A 15,949-nucleotide genomic window follows, 5' to 3' on the forward strand; every position below is an offset into this window, starting at 1 on the left:
GCACATATCCCCCTTTATTGATCCTCTCAAATATTTAAGCCTACATATACAAAATACATTTGTTACCATGAATGAACATATGGCATGTTTCAATATTTCATAAAGGTATACGTTTTCACTAAAACATCAAAATGAAATAAGATCTTTAAACTCATCTAGATATAATGCTAGGCTCCAATAATATATTGCTATTTTTAGTTTAAAATTCCAGTGCCATATTAATATTTGATTAAATTTTAAAACAAAAAGACCCTTGCATGTCAAACCCTAATTAAACAAAGGATGTTTCAACAGATGACGTCAACGGTTGTCCATTAGATAGGTCAAGGATTTTTAGAAACATCTGGGACTTAAGTGGACAATCATCTCTTTAGTAAAATAATTTGAACATTATTATTGAAAATCAATCCAGGGACAATTATGAAAATTAGATAAATATTTTACACATTTCATAATGTTACACTAATCTGACATAATGAATAGGGAGAGAATTGTGATTTAATAAGTTATTGAATATGATATGTCTAAATTCTTGGCAATTTTTGCAGTGTCACTTTTATTATTATGGAATATTTGATAAACAGTGCATGATATTAAATATTTATAAATTCCATATCTCAAAACTAAATGTAGAATTAATCAAACATTTTGTAAGGCCACAAATCTTTATACCTCAAGTGACATATGTTAATGGGTTATTTTTTATTAAAAAAAAAACTCCTTTTCGTGCAAATTTAAAGAAATGAATATGTCTGATGTAGTTTCCTCTTTTTAAATTTGACTTTATTATTTTACGCTTTTCCATCCAATTTCATTCTTTAATAAATTGTTCATATTACAGTTCTGTTTATATTTTTTTGGTGATACCTCAGATATTCTTGTTACCGGCAGTATGCATTTCCTTTTTTTATAGGCTTAATAAAATTTTTCAATTCAAATTTTATGAATCACAGGGTAAACAGACTGCATATTGAAAAGCAATGACCTCAGCTGACCAACGGTCAGTTGTTTACATGATGACTGTAATAATACAGATTAACATCACAAAGTTCTCTTTTGTTGACAAAGTGACCACAATTACATTCACTTATTATTATTTTATGCCCAAAAGGTAGAAAATCATACATTTTTATTAATTATAAGAATTAGATGACTTTGGGCTATTGGTCAGGATGAAGGTATGTGATCAGATCATATCTACAATAGGACAAAGGCATTCAGTTGAGAGAAATTGAAATTTCCTAAAGACAGACATGATTTTTATGAATACCTGAGAAGTTCATCACTTAATCTCCAACATAAACTATAACCAGACATTTCCAATATAACCTCTAACCAGACATTTCCAATTTAACCTCTAACAAAAACATCCTTTGATTGATGGCAATGATTTTGCATTTTCCAAATCCAGAATTTAAAAATTACCCTCATAAATATCAAGTTGACCAAATTTTGGTTTTGAATTTTGCATAATTCATAATATTAAAAAAATCATAAAAGAGATAACTGTTTGTATATTTTTGCAGGCTTGTATTTCTTTTTTCCATTTCAATCAGACAAAAGACAGAACATTTGTAAATTGATTTTGTAACCTACATGTGTATGCTTAACTACATGAATTTAAATAAGTAATAACCCACACAACCGCATTAAAAATTAATTTTTCAAAAGATCTAGTCATGGCTGTTTATTTAAGTAGGTTACTTTCATATTGTTTATAAAATATAATTATGTGGTTTTTATAAATAGGTTAAAATTTTCTAATTTCTAATTACCTACAGGTGTGCAACTAATTAGGGTTTTCCCCCTAATTCTAATTTTAAATTTGATTTTACAAACTCGAAAAAAAATATAGGAATTCTCATTCCTAAGAAACCTTAGACAAAACAAAGAAGCATAACAATGTTTAAACGCCCAAAAATTTAAGAAAAAGTTCAATTGTTACATAACGATTAATTTTGACAATGATTTATCTATTTTGTGATAACTTTTAAATTTGATGTTCAAGAAAATCATCATTTTTCACTTACACCCATTTAGTTGATTGTTCATATTGCACTCTGGTGTCATTTGTAATAGGGACTATGGTAATTCCCATATCATATGATATTATTAAATATCCATCATTTATGATATCAGTTCAAAACTACTAATGGATATACATATAACATATCAGATCATGGCTAAGATATCCTTAACATATCAGATATATGCATATCATATCAAATGCCTTATTTATCAGCTGAATTGACTTGAGTTCTAAATACTGTATATTATTTCAATTGCAAGGTTAATTCAGAAGAAATGTTTGAATGAATAGTCAGCTTGTAATGTCATGATCTAACCAGAAAAGAAAAAAGACACCAGTCCACACTCTCTTCATATTGTAAACTGTTAACTGATAAGAAGAGCATGGAGTTCTCAGATGAATCATTTAGATCTTCAATATTCAACTTTTCCTAATTAGAAATGCAGCAGAAGGATGGAACAAAAGACTAGAATTTATAACAAACGTATAAAATAGCATCATTAAATGTTGCACAAGAATTCATTCCTTTTACTGTAATAATCATCATGTTTATAGAAACAGACATAAATGTTTAATCCAATAAGTTGACCCAAGAAATTTTAAAAGTTTTCATGTTCCAGGCAATTAATCTGACTACTGCTGTACTAAGACTTTGGACATGGGAGATTGAAAGTTTAACTTTAACAAGTTTCTAACATCTATTGCTTAATCTACTGACATAAAAAACAAATGTTATTACACCAAGAACATCAACCAGTAAACATGTCTATCTGACTTTGTTTAATGAAACAGATATAAATATTTAATCCAATAAATTGACCTAAGAAAATTAAATTAATATCACTTCCTTTAACTTGCCCATCTGTTATAAATTTACTCTCTGATTCATAGATGTATCAAGAAAGAATAGAGACTTTTACGTAACTGTATTCTGACTCAGATTTTAAAACAAAAGTGGCATACTGACACAAAAACTGTGCACCAAGCATACTTGACATACATTTGCAGTTTACTTTATTTACTTTTTCAAGTTTTGTGTACTGTCTACCTCTTATCCTTTCTGCCAATAAACTGTAAGGCACAAAAATGTATATATATTCAACATTGGCTTTTTTAATCTAAAAAGTAATATTATACCTGTTTTAATTTTGGGAAAGGAAAGAGTAAGATGCATATAAAATAAAATTTCTAGATTGGAAATTCCTCTGCTGAAAGTAACTGCCTAAAATGGGATATATATATATGTATTGTACATGTAGTTACATACATGTATGATAGTACAGCTGATCCATACATAAATGAATCTAATATTTACACATACATGTACCATCATTTTTTTTGGATTCATTGCTTATTTTTTCTCCATATTTACTTATTTTCTTTTCCACTTTCCTTTGTCCACTGACATTTGCAGTCTATATGTAGAAAACAGATTGTTGATAACTGACCAAAAGTGTGGAATTTGACAGGAATGCAGGAGCAGGTGTGGAATAGCTATATTATTACAGCCACCTGTCCTAGCAGACGTCAGGAAAGGTAAATGGACAATTAAGGAAAATGGTCACTATTCTGTTTACATAAACTATAGGTTATACAAATATTATTGTCCTTTCACATTCAGTTATCATGTGTGAATAAATAAGTCAAAAATTTAAAAATAAGATAAATCAGCACTTCAATCAAAAGCAATTCCGTGGTCTGAATATTTGGATATCTTTGATTAAATATCCTGATACTTGTATCTATACACCTTTATTTATACGGATGTATGATATAATATTTTTCTATGATAAAATTAAAATTATATCTTGTCTACCATCTGGGGTAATTTGAGTATAATCATTTTTAGATAATCTGCATTCATAAATGGTCTGGTTTCCTGTTAATATGATTAGTCTGGTCTCCAGTTTATATGTTGTCATACCTGATCAACTATATGCATGTTAAAATATTCATATCATGTAAGAAAATGATGGAAAACAACTGTTTGCACATGATGTAACTGATCAAAATAATTTAAATCATTTAATAAAGTTGACTTTTTGATGGATAATTTTGAAAAATTTTCAAGGTGAAATTAAATTGTGTGCAAATAATTAGTTCAAATAGCATTAAGTATTTTCAATATATCACATACTTAGTAAAATAGTGGATGAAGGATTGCATCATGATTTTTTTTAATGTTTGTTTGTTCATCCTTCTGTCTATCCACACTTTGTATCTCCTTCTCCTCATGAGCAACCAACAAACATTTCAGAATAAAAATTTGAACGACAAAGTTCACTGGACTTCTTGTGGAGGTTATGAAAAGAAATTCATTTGAAAAAGTGATTTACAAAATATGTGATAAAAATTTCTTACTGAGTTTTTCATACTACACCCAATATCAACCTGTACTCAAAATAAGACTCTAAAACAAAGCTTTTGAGCTAACGCAATCTTCTTAGATGATTATGGAGGTGATATGACAAAAAGATATATATTGCATATTTTATATTTGCAATTTACAGAATAGTGGACATGTGAATACATGGTCATGCTGGTTCAAAAACAAATGTATGCTACTGCATGGTCTATGCATATACATTAATCTACAAATCATTAGACATGTATCAGATAATCATAGAATAAAACAAAACATGTCATGGAATTGTGCCAAGTTTAACCACCAAATGCACAGTAAGTTGACAGTTTAAAAAATACAAATAAGAAAAGAGATTAAACCATGATGAAAAGTGAAATAAATTCACTTTAGAAATCAGCAGAGATACGCGGAATCAGCTGATCAATTACCCCCTACAATCAAACCTAATAGTTTGACACAAAGAAACTCCACTAGGACAAAAATATTTGATTATCCGTTCTTAAAAACCTGCCAAGTACACTGTTTAAAGTGTACTTAATTTTGAGCTTGCAAGTTATTTAAAACGTAATCCCTTTTATTTGGTACCAAGTTAAATCCGTACGATTCAGATGTACAAATAAACAGTATAAAACAGTCCCTTCTAAATGCCAGTCAAGAGGTACATTTTAAAACTTTTGAACAAATATCAACAAATATCCATTTCATTTTCAAAACACTGGCATTTAAGGCCGTTATTTTTACGATGAAATGCTGAGTTGACGTCAATATTTCAGAGAAACTGACCTGTGCGTGTCCTCAAGTCAAAATGTCAACATCTTATTATCTTGATCTCTAAAAATTTGGCAACACTGTTACACCAAAGAAAAGAAGTTCATTATAGAATCAAACAGTGCGTGGGGTAAACTTCACTAAGAAAGCAAGGGTAAACCAAATAGGCTTCAAGATTTCACCACAGATTGTTTTCTCTAAAGGAATAACAGTTTACAATAGATGGGCATTCTTAAAAGAAGACTGATTGTTGCTTGTTTGACATTTAGTGCTCAAAGAGTACACAAGTTTTGACTAATATCAACACAATTGACACCATCACAAACAAAAAATTTGAAGGAAACTTACAATCACTCAAAGATGCTGAGGTTAAACAAGATTTGGAATTTATTCAACCTTTCTTCTTTAGCTTTTCAAGAACATAGAACAATACAAAATCCTTTTAAAAGAAATTTATAGGACTAGATGCTGGGTATGTTTTCAATTTCATCTGAACATCCAAATTATTTTATTTTCAGATATCAAACAGTGCTTATCATTTAATCAATAGTGAAACATATTCCATGATAACTTTCGCAGGATGCATTACCTGACAATTCATAAACATTTGGTACTATAAATGAATACACATCATTCATAAGTAATTGACCTTAATTATTCATATTTTTGTCATGTCTGGTCTATCAATGCCCCTGAGGATATATTACAAATTTTCTACTTTTATCTCTTGTGCAATACACAAAATACTAATAATTTTCTCATGCAATACATATCAATAATTGCTCATTTCCTAATGGCATCCTTTATTTTATCTAAATAACTAAAAATGACCATATTCTCACTTAATATTCATTGTACGTATCAAAACTTCCTTCCTTTTAATGTTTTGAACACTTTTTAAGTACTTTTCCCATAGCTTGTTTAAATTTGGTACATCTTTGTAAATATTTATCAAATCACATGTTTTAAAGATGAAAAAGGCATAAAAATATGAGTCATTGACTCAAAATAACTAGAGAAGAACAGACAACACCAAAAACCAAAAGAAAAAGAAAAGACAATTAACTAGAGAATGAAAAGAAAACTATAAAGATTGAACAATATGGAACAAAAAAAAAAGAAAAATGTGTAAGAGGACATGAATGCCACCGCTCAAGCTTTGCAACAGAAAGACAAAAAGATGGAAGGACGGATGGTCAAGGGTAATACTTAATGCCCCCGTCGCTTACAGTGGGGGCACACAAATATTTAACCATAGAACATTTAATTACATTTGTATCTGAAAGTCACAGATATGTATGCTACTGTTTGAAATAACTTATACAGAGAGAAATTTCCTCATCTGTTCATCATTTCGGTTAATAATTCAATGTACCAAGACAGTATCAAACTTTTATTGAAAAATTCAATTTTAAACGTAAAATTAAAATATTTGCACATAAAATCAAAAAATTCATTGGTTTTATAGTCTCTGAAAAATGGTTGATGGCTTAATGCTCTTTCAGATTCGTCCGATGAAGTGAATCAATTTTGTCCTTGAATGAACAAGAATTTGATATCTAAATGAAATAAATATCATATGTACTTTCCGTTTGGTCTAAATAAAGTTTCTGCACTTTGTAGTAAGATTAAACAATGGTAAAAAGCCTATGGATTTTCCTAGGTAACTCCCTCTAACATTTCAATATGTCAATCAATTCTTTTCATCATTAGATAAGGTTTTGATCTGTATTCAAGCCATGTCAATTCCAAAGATAATTTAAAGTATTAGGATATTTAACAATGTTTTCATGTCTAAAATTTCATTATACCAATTCTTTGTATTTTTTTCGTTAAAGGTGATTTTTATTCAGTAAGTTGAGAAATATCTTACGACCCTGCTACATTCCACACTATGTCAAAGAGGTGACAACTTATGTATAGTATTACCCAATAGACCTTTGAAGATGAAATGAATATTTAAAATTTACCAGAAGTTATTGTTACAACTTCCTTTAATCTGATATTATATTGATCATCTCTAACTAAATATTAATAAATCAATTTGCTAAACAAACCACAAGGGCATATTTGAGAAAAGGTTTCAATTATTTTTCTTTGAATAAAAACCTTACTTTGGTATCTTACTTCAGAAATATCTTGGCATATTTTATTCCACCAAAGAAGGTTAATAAAGGAAATAACCTCTGTCAAAGCTGATTAAAAACATGTCGTGTTTTGATAATATTGTGTTGTTAGGTTACTGTGTATTTATACCTCCATCTCTTTCACATTGAAAGTCAAGCCAACATTTCGCTCTAAAGGCTATTATGTAAAAGTTTTTCTTTCTTTAGACCTGTGCTTGGGTGACCAATGGGCAGATTCTGTGATCCAAAAAACTGATACATACCTTCTCTTATGTTGATGATATTAGGATGACTGAGGGATGACATGACATGGATTTCTCGTCGTAGTCGACGTAGATCTGTATCATCTTGTACTTTATTTTTCTTGATGTATTTTATTGCAACCTAGAATATAGCAATGCATGTAAATTATTTGAAGAAATCTTAAAAATTGTCCAAGTTCAAGATATTTTACTGTTCTGTGTCAGTTGCATAACATGACTGCAATTTCAGACCTTCGAGTTCAAACAGATCAGTAATCTATGCAGTTAAATATATAACAGAACATACTGGTATAGTGATACAGGACTCAAAGTTAACAAAAATATCTTGATAAACAGAAATCTATCTACATGTATTTTGACGTTTCTGGACTTTTAATTTCAAAACATTTATTTTGGACCAGTTAACCAAATGACATTTTAGAAACAATGATATGTACATGTTATGTTTTGATAAGTCGAAAAAAAAAGAGAATGTTTGCTTTCCTTAAACGATTGATTGATTATTGTGTTTTAACACCACTTTCACCACTATTAACTATTTCATGGTGGAATGTGGAGTGCCGGGAGAGAACCACGACTTTCGGCAGGAAAAATGGCAATTTTTCAATGAGGACAACCTTATACATTGTAATTTGTGTACAAACATGTATTAGTTGTAGAATAAGTTTTACAATAGCCTCAATGACCTTCTAGTAGAACAGTCACCCAGTTCCAATGGATGAAAATTATAGGCTTATCAAAACAACTCCTCCCTTATGGCTTAATATGGTTATAATATTCAATGTCATTAAGTTCTTATAATCTTTTCTTACACAGTTTAAGCTCATATACTTCCTATGGACAGACCATGTTTTGTTTATGTATTATATTTCTTAATAACCTTTGCTGGAGGGATTATGATGAAGCAAATTATCGTTACTATGATAATAAAATTTTTATACACTATAATAATAATTCTTTTATGTTTGACCTGTTCCACTTTTCAGCTAGTCATTTTATAAACAATAATGATTTTGCAGATCTGAAAAAGAAACTTCTGGAAAACCATTGTATCTAATGAAACTTTAAATATTTACAGTGTTTAGACTTATCTGTATGTACATGTTATGTACAATGTATACAAATGTCTACAAATCGTGCAAAATTATGAATCACGTCACTTTGATATTGTGTCAAACATTCGTAATAAAAAATGACTATTCAAAAATTAACATTAAGGGAAAAATTGAAAAGTAGCGGATATTGTGGTTAAATAACCATAGAAATGTTTTATCAAGTGATCTGTGACTTTATATTTAGCCACTAATGGCACACTGACATCATTTGAAAAGAACTTATGTTTTTAGTAATTTTGACAACTAACTGTGTGAACTATGGTATTCATTTGATCTTTTGATTATTAAATAAAGTGATTTCTATTATAATAATTTTAAAAACATATTGTAATTGTACTTAACCAAGGTGAAAGGAAGTCTCTAATTGTCATCAATTAAACCTTTATTAAAACACCTTTGCATAAAAAACCCCACTTATCTTTGACCTTGAACAAATTATTTCATTTTCTGGACTACTTATATAAAAGAAATAAATATATAAACAAAAATCCTCTTTTATGCATTTATCTTTGTAAATTTCATACTATTTGATATTTTTAATGATAAATTAGTAGTATTAAAATTTCAAAAATGGTGACTAAATGACAATATATTACAATGTATGTAGACATGTATACATTTGTCATAATTTTCAGGTAAATGACCACAAAATATGTTTAAGAGATAAATGTCCAAGATAAAATGATTTGGTATCATTCTTAAGGATTTACACATCTCTGATTCTGATTTTATCAAAGAGATTAAGGAAACAATCAATGATTTTTACGCCTGCAAAATATTTGTGGTTATAAAAAAGATCCACTAATCACTAAAGTGTGTTTTTAAATTAAATCCTAACAGAAAATTGAGGATATAAATCAAAAGAAGCATTACATAGATATTGAGTCATGGTTTAAATAAAAGGACTTTAATTATTATGACAACAAATTGGACTTAAGATCAAATATCAATATTGGTGGCATGGGAATAACATTCTTACAGAATTAATCAGAAATAAAAAAAAATCTTTTGTGCACATAATACAACTACCATAAATTCTTCCCTAGCTTTAATTTCCCACAAGTGTAGGTATGGTTTTATCATTGTGCACTATCAATGAATACATGCACATGTAATTAAATAATATATGTTACAATTGTACTGATCATTGTAGGGAAATAAAAGAAACTAAAATATGAGAATGGCCTAATGATGAGTCAATTATAGCAGGAAGACAATATGTAACAACTATTGACCACAAATAATAATAAGATATAATGTATTGTCTCTATGAAAACTTCCCCATGACAATACCTTTACGAGACATAGTCATGATAGTTTTGTTTAGTTGTGGGAGTCAATCATGAAATGTACAAGTTGACAGATTGTGACCTATTGTTTCCCACAAGTTCAAAGAGATATACAAATGGGAAGTGATAATAAAACATAAAGTTTGTCCTTAAGTCCCATTTCCTTGCAATATAATATGTATCTTACATCAAAGAGAGATATATTTCTTTGTATCTTCTATTTCCTGGTTAACTGTAACATCAGAAATGACCAGTTGATATAACCCTACTAATCATATCTTTTTGCATATTCTATTTATAAAAAATCAAAAAAAATGGCAAAGTAACTTTTACAAATTAACATGAAACTGAGAAATTTCTTATTCATTCATGACTTTTTTTCAATCTACATCAAACACTTGTCATCAAACCTTTTTTTGCAGGGTCATTGTTAGTAGTATTAAATACCTGAAATTCTTTTTGGTAATAAATAACTACCAGTTGGTCAATTTCTGTTAAATAGAGAGTGTATTGTATTGTGTATTGGGGTATAAAATAAATTGATGTTTGTGTTAAAGTGATAATAATAGGGTAATGATTTAGAACTGACCACAGTCACACTACCCTGTTCGGTATCTAAAATATGATAGAAATTTCTTCACTCTTGAAAGATATTGATAACACTATCCAGAATATTAAATAAATTTTCAATGAACACGATTGTTTTAATTAACTTTTTTTCTATTGATTTTCAGATGAAATGGGTCATATAGGAATTTTTTGCAAGCTAAGGATCTGTGCAAATGTAGATCTAGGATAAATGTTTACCATGAAGACTTAACTAACAATTTATGGTAATGGGGTGACTATGGTCCATTTTCCTGAATTCAGGGTATCCTTGAAATAATCTTCTTATCACTGTTTTGATTTGGGAGAAACTTTTCAGTATCACTAGCACTTGAAAGAACCAATCAGTTACCAATTAAGATTAAATGTGTATCAGACTATATCTTAGTAAATTAGCCAAATCAGCATTTTGATCAAATTTATGTTCAGAGTCCACTACCTCCTACGGAGGCAAATAAGAATAAGTCAATTGAGTAGAAACTTCAATAATGGACTGATGATATAATTAGGGATAAGAAACATTTCATATGACCTCTGGTCCTACTAACTTGTTTGCTTATATTGAAGGGTCAAAGGGTCATTTTGAGAGTTTTACACCTAAGAAACAAACAATGGAAGATTAGTTATGACTTCTCTCTCAGATTGTCGACCCCTTGTGGGGATTTAATATTTGATTATCTAACTTTGGTATGTTAAAAATCCATTTGAATCATTATCCCTTATTTAAACAAAATAGTATGTGATATCATTGGTCACAGTATTATAGATATCATTTATAAAATGACTAAGTTTTTAAGATAAAAATCTCTTTTAAGTAAAATAGGATTTACATTTTGTTTTAATTTTTCCTTGAGATGAACCCTGGAAAAATCAATGTAACAAATACAAAAAATGTATCTAGGAGAAAACAATAGACATATGGAAATATGAAAAGATAAATACATATATTGTTCGTTTAAAAAGCAAAATAATATCGATAAGAAAATAAACAAAGAAAAAAGGTATTGAATAACTTGTTTCTGGTATCAGAAAATCTATCCATTACTGAGTCATTATATACCCGTAGCAAAGACAAAATACAACTTTGTTGTCACTAGAGGCAGGGAAGTGCACTTTCAAATAATTATTTTACCCTATATTATTTTACTTATGTATGTTAGATAACTTGTAATTAGGTCTTTCATGTGTTTGATTGGAAAGAAAAGATTAAATGCACCTTAAGTAATTTTCAAAGAGACCTTTTGTTTTAGAAATAAAAGCCTGACGTCAGATATTAATTTTGTATCATACATAATATTGTAAATCATATCATACCATTGTAAATTATGTCTCTTGTCAATTAGTCTAAACTTGAACCAGTTGATTGAAATTAAAAAATAGACCCTTTTAAAAATACAATTCTACAATCTTTAATCAAAGAGGAAAATACCCTGTTATACAAGTTTATACAACCTCGGTTTATGGATGAGTAAAAGACAAATCAATGCATTTGTGCACATACCATGTAAAAGAAGGTTTTTTTATTTCAAATACAAAAGATTTTAAGTTCAAAAACATTCTTAACAAGTTGATAAAAATAGTTTTTATACCTTCCAGACAAGAATATAAAATCAATCATATGAAAACATTTCACAGGTATATGACAGGGATGATCTCTTTTTTTATATTTATGTGACAAAGCTTCTGTTATTTGAATGATAATTGTACCGAGTAATCCCTTTATTACACTGTTAGACAAAATTATGTAATAAATATAAAGACTTGTATGCTTCACAAAGTACAAAATGTACTTTTTTTTTCTTTTCTACTTTTTGATGTATAGTTAAATCCTTATTCAGAAAGGAATATGTATGGTGTCACAATATGGGAAAATAGAAAAAATTATCTTAACACAAAATCAGCTGTCAGACACAACCAGACAGATGGCACTGCTCATTAACATGACAAAAACAAATCCAATGGTGCCTACAGATGAATTGCTAAATTCATCATTTTGTGACACAAATATAAAACTCCTTTCATATACATGTACATGTAGCACCATTTATGTTTGGTACCTCAAATTTAAGCTTTTTAGTTTATTAAAAGATTTACATGTACATGTATGTCTATATCACACCTTATTAAATAAATCATAATTTGATAGGACTTTTTTCAAACTACCCATCACAAACATTGACATATTAACAATACTAAATGATTGAAGTTATTGCCAATTATTTCACATGTACTTTTTAAATAAAAGGAAATCTACATTGTTGTCTACATGTAACCTAAAAATTAATTGATTTCTTTTCAACTGTTGTAATTGGTTGTAAAACTTCAGTTAAATAATCAGACTAAATGTCTGCAATACAACATAGGATATAGATAATTAACATGAAATGATTTTTTGTTGTTGCTGGTAGATATGTAGTTTTTAAGAAAACAATTTCGGGCAATAAAGGAAAAAGGAAAAGATTGGAAAATCAGAGCCTACAGATGTAAATATAACATATTTCAAAATGCATTTTGTTATCCTGGAGCCTATCAAACATGTAGTGCACTGTATCGTTTGGGTTGAAGAGAGTACAGTGACTACTAAGACTAGTTAAATTAAAGATACTGTTAGGTTTCAAGAAAAAAACATAAATAAATATATATTGAAAATATAAATACATGAAATATGAATATTTAAAATACCTTTTCCCCTGTGGCCTTTTCAACAGCAAGTTTGACTTTACCATACATTCCTTCACCCAAGGTTTTCCCCAATTCAAATCTATTCCTTAGATTATGTCTATGTGAATGAAGGACTGGTTTAAATCCAGGACCAACTGGACAATCCAGTATCTCCTCTGGACCCATCATTTCTTCATCTGACATTTTAGCAGGCATTGCTGTATCACACATTGGCATCCATGGGTTCAGGCCTAACACACTGCACATAAGCCTGCTTATGGATCAAGAGCACTTAATTGTCTCATAAAATAATGCAATAAGTTATCGATGAAATAGTTATTATACAGTAAAATATTCCACATTAAAAATTAAATTTGGTATTGTTATAACACTGACAAATCAGCAGATTGAAAGTTGGCACTGTCAGTTGTTGATACTCCAAAGAAAATATGTATACTGTCAACCAGGCAAGCGTGGATACTGATCACTGCTTTCGTTTTGTTCGGGTTGTGGTATATTTAGAGGTCTAATCAGTAATGAACTAGCTTACCACTTAAAAATACGGGGCGGAGTTTCACAGTCTGTTTGTTGTCGTGTGTCTGTGCCATTCGGAAATTATAATGGTTCCGAATGGAAATCCCGCGCTTTTTAATTCTGAAAAATAAGTTATAAATTAATACAAATTATTACATTTTTTCATAATTCAATAAAAAATAAAATATTTTATATTCTTATTTTCGCTATAATTCAAATTTACCCACGACTTTGATAAAATTGTTTTGTATAGAGGCTATATATTTCAGTTACTCATAACCCGGAAGTTTCAAAGAAATTAGCAAAATGTCTATGAAGAAAAAAAGCACGAATGTTTCATCTATTTTGTTAAATGACAATGAAAACGAAGCACTTTTCAACATCCTCGGTAGAGGTTGTGTGGTAAGAATCTTATTTACGCACACATTGAATTACAGGAATACTCCCTTTGATTCTAACATTCTAACCGTTATAATATGTAACAATTTATGATCACCTTCTTGCAGTTAATGTAAAATCATACTAGCTAAAAACAGTTTCATTTGTCCGAACATGGGTGGAATTTACTTGGTTTTTCGTTGTTTAACTGTTAACAGATGACACCTTAGCTTCCAAAAAATTTTGACCATGTTAAAAAGTTAAAAGGGAGACAACTCAAATGAATTCTAAGCGAATATTTTGTTCTCAAAAAGTACAATCTGTGGATTACAGGTGAAGCTCTTGATATCCATTTCAGAAACCATAGGTTTGAAAGAATAAAACTGTTGTAAGAATACACACAAAAATTATTTAGGCTTTCTGTAATTCTTTCAAATGTGAATGGGTATTTTTTAGGCTTGGCAACAGTTGCCTATGGGCTATACTGTCAGTTCTGTAATAATACACGTTATGTTGGATAGGGACAATACATTGAGGCTTGACACAGGCTTTAAATGCAAGTTTATCACATGGGACAGACTTGCGATTGCTGTCGTCATCTGACTTTGACGTAATGCTAAAATATGTCATAACTGTAGACAGCATCGTAAAATAATGACCGTCTCAAGAAAATGTCAACAAAACAAACAGGACAACAAAGATATATAGTCTTTTAAATTAATTCATGTAAATATTTATGTAAAAAATCTGTCACCTAAGTTAAAGTAAATGAGGGGTTTAAATAAAAAAAACAAAAGAATTTGTTCATACTTTGACTAAATGTAGACTCTTGTTGTTTTTCAAAACTACAATAAAAAGTGGGGTCACAGATTTTTTACAAGCTGCAGATTTCGCAAACTGTTTTAAAAAACTATCATAATTATAATAATACTATAAAACACATAATTAGTGTTGGCTAATAGGTTGAAATTACCAACCGACTATCTATTACTACCAGTTGACAGCAAGCAGCCGACTATCAGTCATAAGCGCATCATTATTATACCTTGCCCTTTTTTAAAATGAAATCATGCATTTAGTCCAATTGTACATGTCTAATGCGTATATTCCATATCATTGCAGCAGAGTTGGCAAAGTATTACCCGGGTATTACACTGGGCTGGGCAATACTCATAAAACACAGGTTTTTGCCAACCCTGCATTGCAGAGTTTTATATGTCAATGCTTATTATCATGTTTATAAAGAAAGAAATTAGTTATGTCTTTGATTATAGGATGTTTGACATTGTTATTATCATCCACTGATATTTTTCGATACAAAATTGTTTGACTGCGCACGTAAAATGCAAACTGGAAACGGACTGGAAGTTGATATGCTAAAAGTCTGGAAACTATAACGACAATCGATTGAACAAAATACCATTCGATTTTCGACATCGCCAGGCCCAACCAACTGATTTCAGACTTATTCCAATCATCGGAACAACACTACACATAATTATCTACATTTAAATGAAAAGTCTTACAAATCAATTGCATTTCTCTCATATTTCATTAAAGATTTAGACCGATTGTTTTCTAGTATTTTACAATCAAAACTGGCAGAAGAAACCCGATCTACCTTAAATTTAAAATCTTCAAAATTAACACCCTGCAAACACATTGATACCTGCATTTTTTAAGCAAAGAATTTTAAAATGGCTTTTCAAATATTTGGCAAGTAATTTATTGGCAGAAGAAGAGAAATCTTGAAAATCCACAATCAGGGTCCATCAAACTGTTTTATCAGGCTGATTCATGTTTACTGTATTTTCT

At 29.5% G+C, this 15,949-nt stretch overlaps 2 protein-coding genes across 5 annotated transcripts in view; one reads left to right on the forward strand and one right to left on the reverse strand.

The window, feature by feature from the left end:
• The window catches only part of LOC127722297 (NUAK family SNF1-like kinase 1), a 31,902-nt gene extending 18,080 nt beyond the window's left edge, over positions 1-13,822 (reverse strand). The window contains exons 1-2 of the mRNA XM_052229190.1: positions 13,244-13,822; positions 7,552-7,672 (exon numbers count right to left, since the gene is read on the reverse strand). Of these exons, the coding sequence (XP_052085150.1) occupies positions 7,552-7,672; positions 13,244-13,489 (367 nt within the window). The 5' untranslated portion in view covers positions 13,490-13,822. The remainder of the gene's footprint in view (positions 1-7,551; positions 7,673-13,243) is intronic.
• Positions 13,823-14,018: 196 nt separating this feature from the next.
• The window catches only part of LOC127705650 (actin nucleation-promoting factor WASL-like), a 48,300-nt gene continuing 46,369 nt past the window's right edge, over positions 14,019-15,949 (forward strand). For all 4 annotated transcript variants that reach the window (XM_052209980.1, XM_052209995.1, XM_052210003.1 and 1 more), the window contains exon 1: positions 14,019-14,158. In XM_052209980.1, coding sequence (XP_052065940.1) covers positions 14,063-14,158 — 96 coding nt within the window. In that variant the 5' untranslated portion in view covers positions 14,019-14,062. The remainder of the gene's footprint in view (positions 14,159-15,949) is intronic.

The sequence above is a fragment of the Mytilus californianus genome, unplaced genomic scaffold, assembly GCF_021869535.1.
Source record: "Mytilus californianus isolate M0D057914Y unplaced genomic scaffold, xbMytCali1.0.p SCAF_1, whole genome shotgun sequence".
Classification (NCBI taxonomy): Eukaryota; Metazoa; Mollusca; class Bivalvia; order Mytilida; family Mytilidae; genus Mytilus; species Mytilus californianus.